The sequence below is a fragment of the Corella eumyota genome, chromosome 2 (assembly GCF_963082875.1).
Source record: "Corella eumyota chromosome 2, kaCorEumy4.1, whole genome shotgun sequence".
Lineage (NCBI taxonomy): Eukaryota > Metazoa > Chordata > Ascidiacea > Phlebobranchia > Corellidae > Corella > Corella eumyota.
This window is the reverse complement of record NC_137491.1, coordinates 19,566,937-19,588,014: the sequence shown is the minus strand read 5'-3', so window position 1 is coordinate 19,588,014 and position 21,078 is coordinate 19,566,937. Positions and strand designations below refer to the sequence as shown.

Sequence of the window (21,078 nt, the reverse complement as noted above, 5' to 3'; positions counted from 1 at the left end):
TTGTAAGTAGGCAGAAATACTTTAAAAAGAATTTTTTACAATTTTTATCAAAAAAGAAGTTTCTTATCTATGCCAGATTTGCAAATAATGCAATTTATTATTACGTAACAAAAAAACTAACTTAATTTTTATTACATAATAAACAAAAATAATTCAAAAACAGATTATAATTTTTGTCTGCAATAATTGCAACGCTTAAATTTATTTACAATTGAATTTTTAAGGTGTTGCAATTGTTTTTGGCATCTAATTTTTTTACTTTTGTTACATAACATAAATTAGTCGATTATTAAACCATTGTGAGCAAAATATTTCTAAAAATAGGTGAAAAGACTTCGATTTACTGACTTTTTGTCGAATATTTTGTCCTAGACACAACCCGTTGCCAAAATGACGCACACCCTTGCCAAATTAAAGGTATTAAACTATTATGTTTACGAAAAATTTAACGGTTCAATCAAAAAAGTCGATGCGCCAAAAATAACTATCAATAAAAATTTTATTGGCGATTAAACGAGTTTACGCTGTGTGAGAAGTTTACCTAAGCAAAACTTTAAGCTCTTTTTTCGTGTTTGGTTATAGGAAAACACACTGCTATATATAAGCGCAGCATGGGTTGAGGATTTAACTCACTAAGCTAACGTTAGCCGCAGCAAAAGTTAAAGATGTCGCCTAGCTGTATTTTGAATTGGCGATGTTTCGCAGCAATGCTGCTTTATTCGCTCATAATAGTTGCTCTGTTTCCTGATAAGGGCGAGGCCGTGTACAGACTGCCGAAGAAAAGAAACCAGCAGGTTCAAAGCCGGCAAAGAAATTATCATAGAAATTTAAACAGCGGGACTCCTCAGCGGTTAAAGTACAATCAGCCAAAGTTATATTTGCCGACTACTAGCAACCGAGTTTCAAAAGTTAATTTCTATTCAAATGTACCGCGTTATACGTCAGCAAAGACTATTGTTCGGGAAGAAACGCCGACCAAAATTCGACGCGTTTTAACAGAAGTGAACGGAGTGTTAAAGTACCGAAGAATTAAGGGCAAAAAACATCACAAGTCGAAACCAAAGAAATTTGGCACAAACATTGAACGCCGACGCCGTAAAAAGCATTTTCGTACAACGCCTTCCAAAAAAATTTACAAACCAACGTGGTCTTCGAATTTTATCGCCGGGAATAATGAGCGTAATTTCCCGCAGACGAGTTTTATTCCTCCCGGTCGACAACCAACGTTTACTACTTCGCGTCATTCCATAGAACCAACTGTTATCCATCATGTACCAAAACCAAGTATTAATACGAATCGATATATTACCTCACATAGCTCAAGAACAACAGACTTCCCTAGAGACCCCAAATTTAGGATCGACCCAACTTTATCCCATGTCTTACCCCCGACCGGTTTTCGAATTGTTAAACAACCTACATCGGTCACAAAACATGATTTTCAAAGCCCAAAACCAACCCGAAAAAAATTCGTTTCGCCCCCGCCAAAAATCACAACATCGCCCCGATCTTCACCTACGTACCCGTCTTCGGTCACTTCGGTGCTGCGAATACAAACCACTTCAATGGCCGAGGCACAACGGCTAGTTTCAACTTTAAACGGCGGGTTCAAAGTGTCATTTGTCCGGCCGACTGCTCGCCAACTTGTCCATAAACCAACGACTAAATCGCCAAGTTTTGTGCCTTATATACAAAGCAGAAGCACGGTGCAAACTAACACAAGTTTAAGCAGGAAAAGATATGCAGGAACGACACAGAGAATAACACGAAGAAAACAAATCCGATGGTGGAAAGGGTAAGTCCCATTTTTTTGTATATAACTTTATCCTCGATGTGGGAAGTTCGATTGCACAGCCTGAACATTGGGTAACATCAGTTACTCCAACCCAGTCTCGAGTTGCCTTTGGCAGGTTGGAATATTATAGATTATAATTGCCCAATAATTAATCTGCTGATTAAGTATTAGCTCAGCAGAAATTTTTACCGCTTATAGCGCCTTACTTAGGGCGCTACAGCATGTTCTTTTTTATTTAGCAAATATAATATAATTCAAACCAAAAGTAATTAACATTCAATTTAAAAAAAAATTATTATAAAAAAATTAATTTTGAACCTGACCATTTTTAAGAAAATGAATTTGTTCAAAATATAATGTAAATTGAAAAAACACATTTTACCCATTACGTAATATAACCGAATTCTAAAAACTAATTGTGGCCAAAACCCCAAAAATTACTAATCCGAAAACATGGTATTTAACGCTGGTTAAACAAATAATAAGCTTGAGAATGTGCAGGCAAGGATAAGCGAGGTTAAGCGAGTAAACGTCCCTTAATGATCGTTATTTTAGGCCGAACTTTGCTCTAAAAATTTACTGTTATTAATAATTTTTTATTTTAAACAAAAAGAAGTCAAAAAAAATAAATTTTGCACCTTTAACTTTAAAAACTTAATTTATTCACATTTTTCTTTTATCTTTGTTTTATAATCGGATCCCGCCAAAAATTATGCACGAAGTCACGTGATGTTTTCGTACACCGAGTGTATCCAGAAACATGTTAATTGCATTGAAGTTTTACCTATACACTAGTTTACCGGTTAAACTAATCTAAAACCGATCTACATGCCTCGATAAACAAAAAAGTCAGTTTCTCATTTGGAAAACAAAATTCTTAAGACCTCCAATATTTTAAAACAAGCCCATGAACACTTTTAATGTGATTTAAGTTAAGATAAAAGTCTAATACCCGGTCTCAAGGGCAATTATACGATAATTACGACACCGCAAAATATTTTAACCTTTGCGATCATTTTACATCAAAATTCTTTATTGTAGTAAGGTGTATTCTCCTATTTCACAGATTACTTTGTTATTATAAATTATAAACAAAATTAAAAGGGCGGTTTTATAGAGAAGTATACCAAAGAGTTCTAACGAAATAAACCATTTATTTATTTAGGTTTTTTAATAGCTTAAACGTTTATATAACGTCTGATGTGTAAAGAACACTTGTCCATATATTGATAAACGTGTTTTTTTTGAAAATCGTGACGTCATTTTTGCCAATGAAAATCCGATTAGCAAAGTTAGGAAAATATTTGAACAGGGGTTCGTGTTATAACACCTTGGGACCATACGTGATGGATTGACACTTTTTTGTTTGTTTCGTCATATTGGGCTTTGATCACGTGACAATGCTTTCGCGTACCAGCTGTTGAATTGTTTTTACTCCGAATCGCTTCGCCTACATGAAAGCGACATCATTTCCTGGTCACGTGACCTTGTCTTTCTTGTAATGTTTTTGTTGGCGTTTTTTACGACCCGTTAAAAATAACAAATAAGTAAATACAAGCTTTTAATACACAGTATACGTACATTTAGTATTACGTAAGAATAAATATTTACTTAATATTATAAGTCACGCAATGGTGTAATGTAATTAATTAAATTATTCTTGCATTTTGACAAGAGAAAATGCAACCAAACCCCATTTTCTATTAAATAAACAGCCTAACACATTAAATAAACAGCCTAACACAAAAATTACTGCAACAAAAGGCCATTTTTTATTAAATACATATCCTAATACAAACTATAACTGTAAATTTGCAAAGTTATAGCCTTATGCGCCAAGACAAAACAACGCACAAATCGTTTGCAGATAGTTACGACATTTGCAGAACAAAAAACTAAAATCGCGGCGTCGTTTCTGTTGCAAAGGTTTCCGGTCCGAGTCTTAACATTTTCGTCCAAATCGGTGCTAAATGAGTCAGGTAATTCGTCCCAATTATTGGTATGGGTACAAGGCTTATATCTCCTTCGGTTTCCTTGCCTTAAAACACCTATCCAAAAAAAAACTAAAAAATTTGGCATGTAATTGAACATAGCAAACCTTGGTAACTTAATCCTGGTGTATTTAAAGCAAAATCTTGCTTTTAAATTACCAATAATCTGATAGATTGACGCTAATTATAGATTAAACTTGTCAAAGTTAGCGTTTTGTTTATACAATGTATATTAACCATATAAACTTTAATATATTTTTATTTATTAGCAGTAAATTATTTAATAATGCGAAGTATGTGTACTATATATCAAAAGTCAGGTTAAGGTTTAACTTTATAATCTGACAAAGTAATCTTAATCCTAAATTGAGTCGACATTATAATAAATTGGAACGAAAACTTTTTTTAAAAATAAATTAAATTACTAAATATATTTTTAAACATTCTGGTGCAGACAGTTTTTAATTAAAATGTTGCATATATTTATTAAATACTAAAAATTATATAAATAAACGCCCAAAAATCGATAAAAAAACATTCCAAAAATTGCAAATAAAATATCAAAATCTGTTTGTTTAGTTGGGCTACAGTAAGACTTAAATTTTTAAAAGTATTTCGTTGATTTATTTATTCGTCCACAAGCAAATTAAATATTTACTTGGCACATTTACGTGACTTAAAAGCGTTTAATTTCACCGCTTAAGATTTAAAGGGTTAATTATTTTCACGTGATACTTTATAAATGACCCCATAAATCCAATGGCGCCAAATTTATGCTAAAAATGTCGTAACGTCATTGATATGACGTCATATTAATAAGACGCTATGACCTAATGAGAATTGATATTTTTATTGTTTTAGTAAAATATTTTTGGTACAGAATTTACTTTAAGGTTGACCCCACCTAAAGATTTTATTGAGTTTAAATATAAGAGCAAAAATAACCTTAAATTTGCAGGATCGCTTTTTCTCGTTACAAATGTTTGCGTACGGTTACTTTAACGATTTCAGGAAAACAGTTAACTCAATTCAAAAACTCCTTTTTCTCAGAAAAGGTTTTTGGTTTTGCGCAATTCACATTTTGTGTCAACATTTGCGTTTATTAGTTTGATATTTTTCCGTTTGTTCAAATTAGGTTTATATTAACAAACTGGCAATACGAAAATAAACTACTTTTAATGGCCTATTAGTGTCAATTTGCGCTATAGAGTAGATTATAAACAAATAAGACGGATTGCAAAGTAAATTTGCTTTTAAAATAATAAATATTAGACTATTTATTTAGAAATATAATAATAAATATTTCTTTAGAATTTTAATATTAAATTTTTTTGAAAATATTACATTTTAGGGGTATCATATTTTTATTTTTGCAAATATATAGTAAATTTAAGAGAATATTTTTTAATTTTGTAAAAACTGCATTACTTATTTGTAAATAAATTTAAAAGCTTTGTTTATTCAAAAGATCCTTATAATTATATTTATATGTATATATAAGACTACTTGATATTGGTCAAGTAAATACTATATGACAAGATTTTAAAATAAGGTTTAATACAACAAGAATAAAATCAAATTTAAAAATAATTTTTCAACCCAAAATCGCTTCTAATGATTACAAAATAGGTTATTTTTTTACGGGGCTTATGTAGTTAATTATAATAAACACAAAAACAAATACAAAATCTATAAAACACACCACAAACTAAACCGCTACATCGGCCTAACAATAACCTCATTGTTTCGTCATTATACCTCATTACGGTTCAAGATCACGTGACTTTTTAAGGTTTATTTATTAGTCATTAAAATGAAAAATTTTGATTTAAAGAAAACTTTTGTTTTTTTGGTGAAAATTAAAGTTTAAACTCGTGTTAACTAAAATAATACAAAGTAGACTTATTTAAACAAAACAATTGATAATAAAAGGCTTGAAGTGTATGCAAACCCGTTCAAATTGTTGGAACAAATAAAAATAAATATAAGATAAATAAAAACTGCAAAAACAAATAGAAAGATTTGTTAAAATTACACAAAAAATTATAACTTGTCAGTTACAAAACGAGTAAATTAAAACTGATTAATGATCTTTAACAAAAAACTTGACAATTTCTAAGCTGATATGATCATTTAAATGACGAATTTTTTAAGCCGATTCGCTGTAAATAAACAAGTGATTACAATGAAGGCTGACCGAGACTATCTTCATATAAGATTTATTAGCTGTTAAGAATATTGATGTCTTGTAAGCTTTAAAAATTACATGAAATATAATGGCATTTAATGTTACAAGTTTAAGATTTAATAACATTTAATTTAAAAAACATTTTTTTCCACAATAAAATAAATTGAATATTTAGAAAAAAATAATGTTTTAATTTTTTAATTTTCCCGCCAAATGACGTCACAACTTTTTACAACATGTGACGTCACGCATTCTTGACGTAATGAGCTTTAATTTGACTTTAATGAAATTTTAAGTAGTCGTAATTCACAAAAGCGATGTTGAGTCTCATGTACAAAACCTTGGGGAATGTAATGTATTAACAGATGCAGACTAATTCTTTGGTAAAAATTTGGCGCTTTTAAATAAAGCATAAGTTTGATATAACCACATTGACGTGTGAAGTATTGACACACTATTAGAAATCAAGTTCATGTTGATGTACATAGTCAGACAACTGCACATAACACATATTTGAGCGTAGTATTACCACCATTCGCTTAATATTTAAATTTGGGTCAAAGATATACGATTTATATATATAATGTTTGGTATAGGATTTTGCTAAACATCGCAATTTAGGTATGTGTTTGTTAAGTTTAATAAATGAAATCGTGTTAAATTGCCTTGTTTAGACAGTTTAAATTCAAATCTTTCACATAACAAAAAATAAATATTCAAAGGCATTTTTTAAAACCTAAATTAATTAAGTATTTAATTCCAATATTTTTTTTATAAATTTGTTAAAAAAATTCTGATAACCATTTATATAAATACTTATACCAAAATTTAAAGACGATTTAAAGGGCCAGGTTGTGTCCGATTTGGCATACCAAGTTCAAAACACATAAGCCTTAGTGTAAACAGATTTAATTTGTTAACGTAAGCTGCTTGTAATATATCATGTCGTCTGTTAACATGTGAGTTATTTACTCTAGGAAGTAGTTTGTTTTTAAACATGGAAAATACATTTAAATGTTTGCAATTTTCAACTTGACTCAACATGTAGTTATTGATGTCAAATCTTTTAAGTAAATGTGCAAATAAATTAAAACATAAATTCAATTTGTTACTTCTTCTTTATAATTTTGTTTGTAATATTGTTTAAAAATGTAGCGCAAAAAAGTAAACTCAATTTAAATTTGTATTTATTACACCTCTTGATATCACGGTTAAATTTGATTGACAGTTACTTTACATTCTCGTTGATTGACAGCTTAGTCTCCTCCCACTACAGTCTGATAACAAGTTTAATTTATCAATGGCTAAAACCATTTATCAATTAACATATTGATAAAAAGAACAAGTTTCTATAGTAACTTAAGTGTGAGTTTGTATACAGACCCCCACCTACATTACTACATACATTAAAAAGGTGTTAAACGATTAAATATTCTATTCATCTTTCATACAAAGACTTCTTTAATTAGGACTTAACACTTTTGTGTATTATATAAAGTTGTGAAAGTACGTAAAGTTAAGTTAATTTTTAAGTGTTATAAATATAATGTAGTATCGTATGTTTTAAGTTTGCGCTAGCGAAAAAATTACGTAATGTTTATATAACTGACAACTAATGACTTAACTCATCAAATCTACCTCAGAAATCATGACTTTTACGCTTTGTGTGGTATAAGACCACTGATACATGCATTAAAAGGTAGACAGAAAATGTTATGCCTGATTTACTTTACCGGATAATTAGCCTGACCAGTCGGCTTCGTACCTTGTTAATCCCGTCCCGGTTAATTCGACCCGGTCAATCGGGCACGTGGCTTAGCGGGTTTAAATAGCATGAAAGGCGGTCAGAAGTTAGCCAACCGGAAAGAGGTTGACTTTGCGGTATTTAGGGTCAGTGAAACGTAGAGTAATTGATGCATTTCGTTTTTTTTGTTTTTAGTACCAATTTTTTTCTGCATTTTTTACTAATAAAGGTTCAAAAGATATTTTAAATGATCGGATTTTGACACAATTTTGATTTTATTTAAAAGTATTTTTTTACAATATTTTTTATAAACAAAAACTTGCAAAATATATAAAACATTCATAATAAAGTATTGTATATTTATGTTCAATTTATAGGCCTGCAAATTCAAAAAAACTGCCGTTTGTGGTGTGTGGGTAAATTATCGCTGGCAAATATTAGTTGAAAGTTGCGACCATATTACAAGATTCAAATTTTTGAACATAAAGCGGGCTAATTTTTTGTATATATTTTTATCCTCGATGTGGGAAGGTTAAATGCGCGACTTAAACGTAGAGTAACAACTGTTACCCTAAACCAGTCTTGAGTTGCCTGTGGCAGTTTGGGATATTATAGATTGTAATTGCCCGATAATTAAGCTGCTGATTAAGTGCAGGCTCTGCAGGAGTTTATACCGTTTATATTGCCATACTCAAAGGCGCTACAGCATGATATCAGTGGGGATTGAACCCACGACCTCATGTGTGGTGTAGCAAGTGATCTTACCACTACATCACGCTGCCGGTCTATTATAATGGTAAGTCCACCTAAACAAAGCTTAGCCGATTTAACCAAATATTTGTTACTAACTTTAACGTTTTCATAAACTAGAAACTGTACCAAAAAATAATTGAACTATAACGACCCGAGACATTTTTTACCGTCTTTTGTTTGTTTTGTCCGATTAAGCGTAGGATTAGCGATGTAGTTTGTTATTTTTATTATTAAAAACAAGCGTTTGAAAGCGTATCAGATTTCGGCATTGGTGAAGTTTTTGTTTACACAAAAAATTTGCAAACTTCTTTTGTTTCGAGATTTTACTGATAAGGTTTTACAAGTTGTTACAGTTTTAAACGGTGTCTGATTACTTAATACAAATACAATATAACCATAACCAAAAGCATTTTAAAACTGCTTCGAAATTTTTTTTAAAACTGCTTCGAAACCATTTAATTTAATATTTTGCATAAATAAATAGACAAATAAGCACAACAAAATTTATCGACACATACACAATTTTCGATAGAATTTTAGTTTCTTTTATATATCATTTACAAGCAATTTTGCAAGAGAACTTAATTTTGCATAGTTAAGTTATTTAATATACTAATTCCCCACCCTTTGACCCATGATAATGACATAAAAGAATGTAAAAGGTAATGACAGAAAGTCCTTGAATTATTTGGTTATCACACGAGGTTAATGTTACTTTTGTGACACCGACTTTATGCCACATGACACCAAATGTGTCAAGAAATTGTGGTACCCACTCACAAGTGCCACTTGACCAGAATTGACTTGCAAAAAATTAGAACAATTCAAGATATAAAAGTTTGGGCCTAACAGCATAAAAATCAATTTTAAAAACTATAGGCAATGTTTACGTTGACTAGACATTATTTTAAAAATTGTTTCAGCTTTAAAGTAACACATCTTTAAAGCGTTTGCGGTTTAAAACAGAGAAGATTTCCAAATTTTGAAACTGTATCAAAATACCAACACTTCAAATGTGGTTATCTTAAATTACTTAGTTTAAGTACCACTTTAAACCAATGTATTGCCACCCATATACATTATATCAATCTACAACCGCACTAGTATTAGGTTCACACCACTAGAAATGGATATATTATTGGTATTACTTTCTAAGTACTGCGTCATATCGAAATTTATATTGAATTTAAAAGTTAAATGATACGGAGTTTTTATTTCAAATTTTTACAAATTGTTTTTGTGTAAATAACTGTATGTTTACAATAAAACACATGTTTAAATTACTTAGTTAATACGATAACATATGTTTAACCACACTAACTATCAAATTCTACGTTATAACATTGCGAGTTTTAGTACTTTTTTTGTATAAATCTTTATTCTCGATGTGGGAAAGTCGAATGCGCGACTTAAACATAGAGTAACATTAGTTACTCCGACCCAGTCTCGAGTTGCCTTGCAGTTTGGGATAGTATAGATTATAATTGCCCGATAATTATACTGCTGATTAAATGCTGGCCCAGCAGGATTTTGTACCGTTTATAACGCTCTACTCAAGAGCGCTACAGCATGAGGTCAGTGGTGATTAAACCCACGACCTCATGTGTGGTGTAGCAAGTGTTCTTACCACTACACCACACTTACAACCAAATGTATTAAATTATATGCATATCGAGTTTTAACTGTCTACTTGACGTGCTTGATTATGCATTTAAATACCACAAATGTAACCTGTAACACTTAACGGTTAAACGCAAGGTTGTGCTAAAATAACACACCAGGTCTTAAATTACTTTCTATTTTTATTGGCCACATCAAACTTAGGGATATGTTTACAATACATATGCGTTGAAACAACATGCATATACTTAGGTATTTAAATAGGTTGCATTCTATGAACTGTATCGTGTTGTGTGGTTCTACTTAAAAGTGCAACTAGTGGTGTAGAAATGTAGGGCATGCAAACTTAATAAGGCTAAGATTAAACTAAATATAGAACCTAAATTTTGTCAAGTATTAAAATTACTTTTAACTATATATTGCAGTAATAATTATACACAGTTAAAGCTATTTAAAATAGTGCTGAGCTGAATAATTTGCTCATTTAACTAAAATGTTATATTCAAAAATTAATTTTAGTAATTATGTTTAATTTAGATTTTATTGTTTAGAAATCATGTTTGTACAAAAGTGACGCCAGGATTATATGGACTCAGTAGCGCCATCTTGGAGCGAATTAGAACAACGGAGAAATGCGAAGAAGAGGGTGACGTTTACAAATGCGTTGAAACGTTAGTGAAATTTCAAACAATGCTAACAAAGTTAACTCAACATCTAAAGTTATTAATATTAAACGTTTAACACAAACAGCATAATTACCGGGCAATTATTATTTATATAATATCCCAAAATGCTAAAGGCAACCAGCAGCGTGTTGTAGTGGTAAGAACACTTGCTACACCACACATAAGGTCGTGGGTTCAATCCCTACTGATACGAACTCCTGCTAAGCCAGCACTTAACAAGCAGCATAACTACCGGGCAATTATAATTTATATAATATCCAAAACTGCTAAAGGCAACTCGAGACTGGGTCGGAGTAACTGATGTTACTCTATGTTTAAGTCGCGCATTCGACTTTCCCACATCAAGGATAAACATATATATATATATAAGTTAAAAAATAATTTACGTTAATATTCAAAAGTTAATTTAGCTTGACAATAAAGACAAACTTATATATTTAAGTACACTTTTGATTAACAAACTATATAATACTATTTTATAATTTAGATACGGTTTTGGTAAACGAGCACCAACGAAAACTACAACGCAGAAATGCTGCAACGGATTTCGTGTGAATATTGAACGAACAACTTGCGAGCCAAGTAAGGAATTTTAATGACATTTTAAAACAAATATATTTAAAAATATTTTAACTTTTGAAAACAGTTTCGGTAACATCACATTCTTATCTGATTTTTTTGGAACGTTGCATTATTTAGATGTAAATTATTAAAACGATTACATCATTTCACAACTGGTGAATTTATTAAAACACGAAATTTTGAGATTTTTAAACTTTTGTTAAAATCACGATTCAATAGCTTGTAGATATTGCAACAAACTTAATTGAAGACGCCCTACAGAAACTACCTTGAAATTTGGATTTAACATCAACTTTACTGGCAGTGTGGTGTAGTGGTTAGAGCACTTGGCTATACTGCGCGGGGTCCTGCGTTTGATCCCAACTGCTTTAATTCTGTATAGCACTCTTGAGTAAAACGCTTAAAATGGTTTGAACTCCTGCTGAGCCAAACATTTATTAGCAGTTTCATTACCAGGCATTTTCAATTTATAACACCCCAAACTGCTACTTTCAAATTAGGACTGGGTCTGGGTAACTCATATTATCCTACGTTAAGACCGTAAACTAGTCCTTAGAATAAACAAAAAATTACTTTTAATCTTTTTTTTAGTTCCCTTTACCCGTATCAACGAAATAGGTCCGTCAGGAACAGCAGTGGTGAACAGACTTGGACAAACAAATGCTTTCTCACTTCGCTCCGTGCCAGACTTCGAGTTGTTGACCATATTCATGCCAAGTGATGACGTAGTACTGTCCGGTAAGTGACGTCATCGGTAATTGTATTAGGTTTATTACATAACTAGGTGGAGCAATTTTATAGAAGAATAGTAATGTGACGTCATAAGTAGATTTTAAAATAACACCATATACGAAGTATAGTCATGGAGCTTATGACGTGATAAATGACGTCACAATTTAAATTTTGTTTTAGAATTTATGTTGGCATCGAATGGAACAGATCCGGGGAATAATGTTCAAGAATTTCTGGAGAATCACGTGATCCCGAAGAAAAAACTTTTCAGTGATGATATAAAGAATAACGAACAATTCACGGTAAGAAAATATTTAATTACTTGATTTTTACTTTGGAGATTGAAGTTAAATTAATTTCTTGTTTAACCGGCAGCATGGTAAGAACACTTTCTACACGACATGGGGTCGTGGGTTCAATCCCCACTGTTCTCATGCTGTAGCGCCCTTAAGTAAGGCGCTATAAACTGTATGAACTTCTGCTAAGCCAACACTTAATCAGCAGCATAATTATGAGGCAATTATAATTAATAATATCCCAAACGGCTAAAGACAACTCGAGACTGGGTCGGGGTAACAGTTGTTACAAATGTTTTAACCTTATATAAACACATATTATACTGAAAATTACGTAATTTTTTCTGATTTTTTTTCTTTTCATCATTACCCTAATTTGCTTAAAACTTTTTAACTTTTATATTTTTATATCAAAGGCAATTTCTGGCAATCTCGTCCGCGTCAATTTTTTTCCAACCGATTTTGATGACGTCATGACAGTGAATTGTCATAAAGTTTCGCAGCGTGACGTAGATTTGGAAAACACGGTTGTCCACTATATTGATGACGTCATTAGTATGGTTTCCGGTGACGTGTATGACTACGTCATCGCTAGGCCAGCGCAATTTTCAACTTTAATAAGTGGTAAAAAAATTTAAATTTTATTTTTTGGATATATCTTTATCCTCGATGTGGGAAAGTCGAATGCGCGACTTAAACATAAACTAACATCAGTTACTCGGACCCAGTTTCGAGTTGACTGTGGCAGTTTGGAATATTATAGATTATAATTGCCCAATAATTATACTGCTGATTAAGTGCTGGCTCAACAGGAGTTCGTACCGTTTATAGCGCTTTACTCAAGGGCGCTACAGCATGAGATCAGTGGGGATTGAACCAAGACATCATGTGTGGTGTAACAAGTGTTCTTACCACTACACCACGCTGCCGGTTTAGTTTTTATTTTTTAAGTAATTTTTTTTTAAGTAATTGCTAAGTAATATGTTTATTTATACACTTCTAAAACTATTTTAAATTTGATTTATTATAAATTCTATAGGCTATTGCTTTATAACAATACAAGTATGTCTTAATTCTTTCGAGTTATAAATGATTTATTTGCTAACTTTCTTTTAAAATTTTTATTGAATAGATTTCAAAATATATTCTTTAAATATTACACAAAATTCTTTTTCTTAAAAAAGCACAACTTTTATGGAAAACCACGTATCTTTATCATTAGTTACCCCAAAAATGCCCGACAATTAATACCAAGTTAAATCTATTTAGTTTTAACCAACGCTGGATTGTTGGAGCGCCTGCAACTCGAGGCCGGAAATTTTACGCTATTTGCGCCGACTAACGAAGCATTTGAGGCCGCAAATTTAAATATTGATTCCGAGGACTGCGTAAAAACGTTGGCCCAGAATTTGATCAGTCCAACTTTAATGTGTACTGTAGCAGCAAAAGGTGAATATAGAATTAATTTACATCAAAATTGGTTTCTTTTGTTAGGTTTCGTATGCACATTTGTATATCTTTATACTTTATGTCAAAAGGCCAATTTTACAGCCTTTAAATAAAGTTACATTTAGGCTACCCCCGACCTATAGTATATTGCTAAATAATTAACTTGTTAATTGGTTGACAACGCTTTACTTTAGTGCCTTGCGACATGGAATTAGTAGGAATCGAATCAATAACCTCATATTGTGAAGCCCATTGTTCTAACCACTAAACCTTAACGTTGACCAAATATAGATTAAAGTTTTAAAAAATATATTTGTTTAAACTTATACCATTTTTATTATTTAACCCAAGTTTATAAAGATTTACTCCAAAAAAATTTCAGAATAATTTTCTGATCGAATTTTAACACTAAATTTAATCTATGTGTGAAAACTTTAAACGAGTACTGATAAATATAACCCTGTTTATACAGAGCCAGACCGGACTGTTTAGCATTAGACAGCTTTCAGATCAAATTAGTCGTACAAATGGGTCAGAAAATCTTAGTTAAACCATATGTTTTGATCTATTTATCTGTCTAGCAATGTAGTCTATAGTTATCAATGTTATCAGGCTTAAACCATCATCACCAATCAATTTTAAGCTAACCTTTCAATCCTGTTGATATTGCAATAGATAAAAGTCTATCATGTTAACACAGTCAAATACATTTCTTATGTATAACGTTATATTTAGTTTGTTTTGAGGGATGATTATTGGGTATTAGTAAAGATAGTATAATCTAGTTATCTACGTATTGAATAAAAACAAGTTGAATGCATATAAACATGGTGTTATTCTAACATGTTTGCTTATCTTAGTGTATATTTTAACCCCAGTTTTAATAAACTATAAATATACAAAGTTTATTCTGAAAACAATTAAATTTCCTAAATTTTTTCTTTAAACCTGGATATAAATACTTTTGATAATTACTCTTTAGTCATTTTAAAGTTTCTCTGAATTGTTTTATAAATAATATTGTTCAAACACAGAGAATATCATTTCTTAGAACGCCAACCTAATTATAGATTCTACATTACTTTGCAGACTTTTCTAAATATAATTAACATAAGACAGATATCAAATTTCTTAACAAAAGTGCTTTATCTTTAATTAAATTATCCAAACCAAACAAGCTTAAAACATCAATTTCAAATAAAAATATTTTGCACTTACAACCACAAAATATATTCTGTGTTGTGCAGAGTTTAAATAATTGAATTAAACACATAGTTGTCTAAGTGCTATTTCAAACACATTTTTTCAATCTGTTAAATGATTAATGGTTTTTAAATAACTATAAACATCATATTTAAGTTTTAAACCATGTTTTATGAGTCAAAAAATGCTGGTATACCATTTAATATACCACCAAGCCGATATACCATGTAATATAACCAATCACAAAATTAAAAAAGTTAATAATTAAATAAAAAATATTAAAAAATTAAAAAAAATATTTTTAACTTTTTTTAGATTATGTTCAAACCGTAAAAACTATCGCAAATGAAACAATCACGATCGACTCACGAGGTGATCTCACAATCGTGAACGGAACTAACGTCATCATCAATGACGTCATGACCACTAATGGAGTAATTCACGTGATCGATGACGTCATAAAACCACAAAAATGTAAAAACAAAAACGTTATATTTTGATTATTTTAACATGCTTACTTATAAGTCATATGTGTAATATTTAAATTAAGATTATGGCAATTTTTGTTTAAAATCTTTTACTCAAGTTGCAGAAAGAATCTTATTTTATTTAAACAACTTAACTTTTTATTTAACAATAAAACCCTAGGTTAATAGACTATTAAAGTAACCAAACTCTTAGTCTACAAACTAATGTCTAACTACCAGCTTCTTGGTTTATAACACAAAAAAGATTTTTATTTTAAAAAAGAAAGTATTTTTCTTTTAATGTTTTAAAAATACTACGTTAAAAATTATATTTCATTTTTACTAAAATAACAATTGCAGTCTACAACTTTTAATAATACATTCCTAAAGCAACTACCCCCTTACATCTAACTACTGTTGCTACTACAAGCTAAAAATAAAATTTTTATTTAAAATTTAAAAGCTTTCTCCAATACTGTTTTTAAAAATGCTTCTTTAAAAATTAAATTTTTGTTTTATTTTTTTTCAGTGATGTCGATTTTGGATGTCTTAAAAGCGGTGAAAAATATTTCTCATATTGTTGAAATGTTTCAGGCAGCGGGAACAAAAGATGCGCTTACAACTGGGAATAACTTTACTCTTATAGTGCCAACTAATAAGGCGTTTAAGGTAAATAATATCAAAAAGTCCTCTTAAAAAAAGATTTAATTGTTAAAAAGTACCTAAATCTAAATTTTTAAGAATAAAACAAAACTTAATCCAACAAAATTAACCTAAAATTACGATTTCTTTATGTAAAATGAAAAAATAAAATTTCTAAGCAATTAAAACCTTAATTTTTTAACTTAACCGAATATTGACAAAATATTACGACGCACTAATAGCAGTTTATTACGTCATAGAAAATCCCGAAGAGCGAGATGTTGCGGTTAGTTTCGAACCTCGAGGAGTTACGGAATTTATTAATGTTTCATATTATACCCGAGATAATTACAACCCGGGACTTCCGGGTCCGAAGCCAGCTTCCTACCATGAACCCCCCGAATAACATTGTAGTCAGCAGGTAAAATTTTAGTATTTTTATTTAAAAAATGTGTTTTGAACTTTAAAAAATATAAATTTTTTAGGAATTTGGTCAACAGAATATGTAAGATGTTTTTTATTTGACAAAGCTATAAACAAATATTATTTTATAGTACGTGATTTTATATAAAATACAACGAAGTTAACTTTGATTACTTTAATGTTTTAATTTTTTGTAAATATACACACACACAAACACTATCGAATGAGTATTTATACAACCGGCGGCGTGGTGTATTAACCGGCAGCGTAGTGTAGTGGTAAGAACACTTGCTACAACACACGTAAGGTCGTGGGTTCAATCCCCACTGATCTCATGCTGTACCGCCCTTGAGTAAGGTAAACGGTACGAACTTCTGCTGAGCCAGCACTTAACCAGCAGCATAATTACCGGGAAATTATAGTCTCTATAATATCCCAAACTGCCACGGGCAAATATAAACTAGGTCGGAGTAACTGATGTTACTCTATGTTTAAGTCGCGCATTCGACTTTCCCACATCGAGGATAAAGATATATATAAAAAAAAAATTTTAACCAACTATTGTTTATATTATGTTATAGATATGCAAGTAAAGTTCGTACAATAAACAAGGGTAAGAAGAGATATGTTCGTAAGAATATAGTTACTTTACAATGCGCCAGGATGTTGGGACAACCTAAGCAAAAGCCTTGTAATGGAGCAATATATATTGTAAACAGGGTAAATTTTTATATGTTTTGATCAATATATTAGCCCTTTACCTATTTTGTAAATTCATTCCTCTTGCATAGGCTATTAACTATACGATTTAAAAAAAGGTAATGGTAACCAATATTGATATTTGATACGTTATAATTTATCTTATTTTAGAATCAGTATAAAATTTAAAGAATGTTTTTATTTTAGTGAAGTTCGGTTTACAAATATGATTTTATACTTAATATCTTGCAAACTGTTATTAAACTAATCCATAATATCGCAAATTATACTGAAAAATAATAATTTACTGATAAATAACCTTTGTCTTATCCGAAAAATATATTTTAACATTAAAATATTTAAAATCATTTTGTAATTTATATTTTAAGCTATTTTATTTCAAAAAATTTAAATTATTTTATAAAAATATAATCCATAAGTATATTGAAAATATTGAAAATTGACCCATTAAATATAATTATCTGTTATAGTTTATTGACAAAAATAACATTTCCCATAATTTTTACCAATAGGTAATAATACCTAAATACTATAACCCATATATTATGGTATAACACACTTAAATGTATTAAATATTAATATTTAGTTTCAAGAATTTATGCACCTATATTACTTAATGTTAAACTTGGGGCATTTTTAATGATGTAGACACAAAATATTTACTTTTTTTTTCATATCACCTTAAGGTGATAGGTTATATATTTTTTATTGGGTAAGGGTGTGCTGTTATGACGTGTTTTAAGCTATCCGTAAACGCCGGGCTCAAGGGCGAATAGTGTGACAATGGTGCGGCTCGAACCCAAACCTTTAATATTTAGTTTTTTAACCACTTTTGTTTAAATTTTTTAGGTCTTAACACCACCAGAAGGAAGCATATTATCCTCACTAATCTACTCAAAGAAAAGCAATTTCTCGATTCTCCTTTCAGCAATATCTAACTCAAGACTAAGCCGTGTAAGTAAAAAAAAAACTGTACCACATTTTTTTTTTGTATTTTTTAAAAATTTAGAATCAGTTAAGAAAACGCCAATTTTTTTGTTGACCTAAAACTTAGACCAGTCTGACGAAGTGTTAAAAATGAAATAAGTACGTGCCTAAATTAACTAATTGTTTACTTTTTGGCTTAAAGGGATTAGAATAAGGATAACCTTGCACGCTATTAAAGGCCATTTTTGCCTAATTTAAAGCAAAATATTTCAGTAATAGGGCGACGTAAGAATTTCTGGGCCAAATTTATTTCTGAATTAAAATTTTTAGACCAAAACTTATTTAAATATATAACCAAACTTTTATAAGACCATTATAAGACCAAAAAATTATAATTTTTAGTCCAAAATTTCTTCAAAAATATAATCTCAAAATAATTTTTCTATCTTAGGTGTTAGATGGAATCGTGGACTTCACGTTTTTCGCGCCAAGCAACGCCGCGTTCGCGCGTTTTCCTAGCCACGTGACCAAACAGTTGCTAAGCAACACTCCCCTTTTGATGCGGGTCATTAAATTTCATTTGATTAAAGGTAAGAACTTGATTTTAGCAGAAAAAAATATTTAACAGAGATAATTTTTTTTTAATTTTACTCAGCTACCTCGGTCTACCTTCTTTGCATAAATATATAAAGTGAAAATATCAGTGATATATTTTATTTTATTAAACCGGCAGCATGGTGTAGTGGTAAGAACACTTGCTACACCACACATGAGGTCGTGGGTCCAATCCCCACTGATCTCATGCTGTAGCGCCCTTGAGTAAGGCGCTATAAACTCCTGCTGAGCCAGCACTTAATCAGCAGCATAATTATGGGGCAATTATAATCTATAATATCCCAAACTGCAACCGGCAACTCGAGACTGGGCCGGAGACTTTCCCACATCGAGGATAAAGATATATACAAAAAAAATTAACTAAACATTTTAATTTTTTTCTTTTAGGATATTATTGTAGCAACCAATTAATGCAAAAGTCAACTCGACATCGATCTTTGCTCGGGGCAAATCTGATCACTTGCCCGAAAAAAAGGCGACTTTACCTCGGCAGAAAACGAAATAAACTCCGGGCTAAAGTTGTAGAGAGCGACATACAAGCAACTAACGGAATAATTCACGCCATTGACAACCTACTTTTACCTAAAAAGTTTAACCTGAAATTAAGAAGTTGAATTTAAAAAACTGGCGACGTCATTTTGAAAAAAATGATGACGTAAAATTAGATTCTGCGTATCACGTTAAAGTGAAACAAATTCTTTCCTAACAGGTTTAGGAATTTTAAAACGCTTTGAAATGCTGCAAAAAGCTATTTATTATAATTTCCATATTTTTGAAAAATAATTAATTATTTAGAAATAATTTGAATAGTGTTTTAGTAAAAATCTATAAAATGTAGTCTAATTAAAATGCAATTATAGCTAAATTATGCGCCAAATTAATGTTGTTGTGTCGTCCCGTTTTGTAATAAGTTTTGTGCCACATCGCTTTATCTGTTTCAGCATAGCATTAATAACTCTTTAAATGCTGTATTTTACTCTTTCTACTGCGCGCTATTTTTTTGTATTTTGCCCCATTCGTATTTCATAATAAATACCGCTGTGAAACATGAACTAAATACGTTTTTTTTTCATATCACCTTAAGGGGACAGGTTTTTAATAATTTTATTGGAAAAGGGTGTGCAATTGGGACGTGTTTGAGTTATCCGTAAACGCCGGGTTCAAAGGCGAATAGCCCGGCTTTGGTGCGGCTCGAACCCGACACCTTTCGACTCGTAGTCCACGACATGACCTGTTTATCACACTACCGGACATAAACTAAATACTTGTAATAATTATATAAGGAGCTTTATGAACGATATAAATATGTATGCCCAATTTAAAGACCTGAAAAATAAAAAAAACTGCAACTTGCGGTGCGCAGGTAAATTATCACGGGCAAATATCAAATAAGAGCTAGACCTTATTATACAACATTTAAAATCGGGCGAGCTATTAACTTGTTTACATAATTTGCTTAAAATTAAAGTAACCCAAATTAATTCTAGTCCAAATTCAAATAAATTTGTTAAATTTGTTAAAACATCAGTTACAATTTTTTTTAAATTCTAGTCAAAATTTAAACAAATTTCAAAAAGTTTTTGAACTAAACTTTAAATAAAACAGTTAAAATTTTAAATCAAAGCGTTAAATACTAACACATTTACAAACCAAATTATAAAATAAAATTTTTAAAACTTATTCATCTTTAATAATCGAATTGTATTCACGTGCATATTTTAATTAACTATATAGTATGCAAATTGTAGTTCTTATCCTAACACACCCTTAAATTATTCTAATTATCAACTAATTTTACCGAATAATTAGAAAGATCTATACCACGTGATCTTTCATATTTTATTATGAGTAATACATAGTATATGCCGATAACAACCCAGTCATATCATAAGTAAAAGATAATCTAATAAAATTGCATTTAAAAGGAATTAGGATCTTTTTTCCTTAAGATTTGACAGAAGGATCACACAAATTTAGAGATTTAAGGCGGAATTTTAAACTTTAAATTTTTAAACCTAAATAGATTGGTAACGCCCTTCCAAAGCAAATATTTAGATTATTTTGGTCCAAATGACGTCATATCTTATTCTACTACGTCATTTAACGAGAAAGCTAAGATTGTTTGATCAAATATTTATAAACTAATATCATTTGTTTACAAACATTATTACTTGCAAAAAACGCGATTTTTTCCAAATTTTAAATTTTTTAAAAATTTTCTGAAAAATATTTTTTTCTTTAAACA

The 21,078-nt window shown here is 30.5% G+C and overlaps 1 protein-coding gene across 1 annotated transcript; it reads left to right on the top strand.

Moving 5' to 3' along the window:
- The first annotated feature begins 666 nt into the window (after positions 1–666).
- LOC145742808 (transforming growth factor-beta-induced protein ig-h3-like) lies at positions 667–19,839 on the top strand. The gene is made up of 14 exons (XM_082560625.1): positions 667–1,795; positions 10,643–10,762; positions 11,265–11,359; positions 11,951–12,097; positions 12,272–12,393; positions 12,804–13,011; positions 13,657–13,836; positions 15,355–15,513; positions 16,036–16,175; positions 16,409–16,569; positions 17,153–17,291; positions 18,141–18,245; positions 18,670–18,808; positions 19,221–19,839. Exons 1-14 carry the CDS (start codon positions 708–710, stop codon positions 19,445–19,447), a joined length of 3,030 nt encoding a protein of 1,009 aa, XP_082416751.1. The 5' UTR covers positions 667–707; the 3' UTR covers positions 19,448–19,839.
- The last annotated feature ends 1,239 nt before the right edge of the window (positions 19,840–21,078 follow it).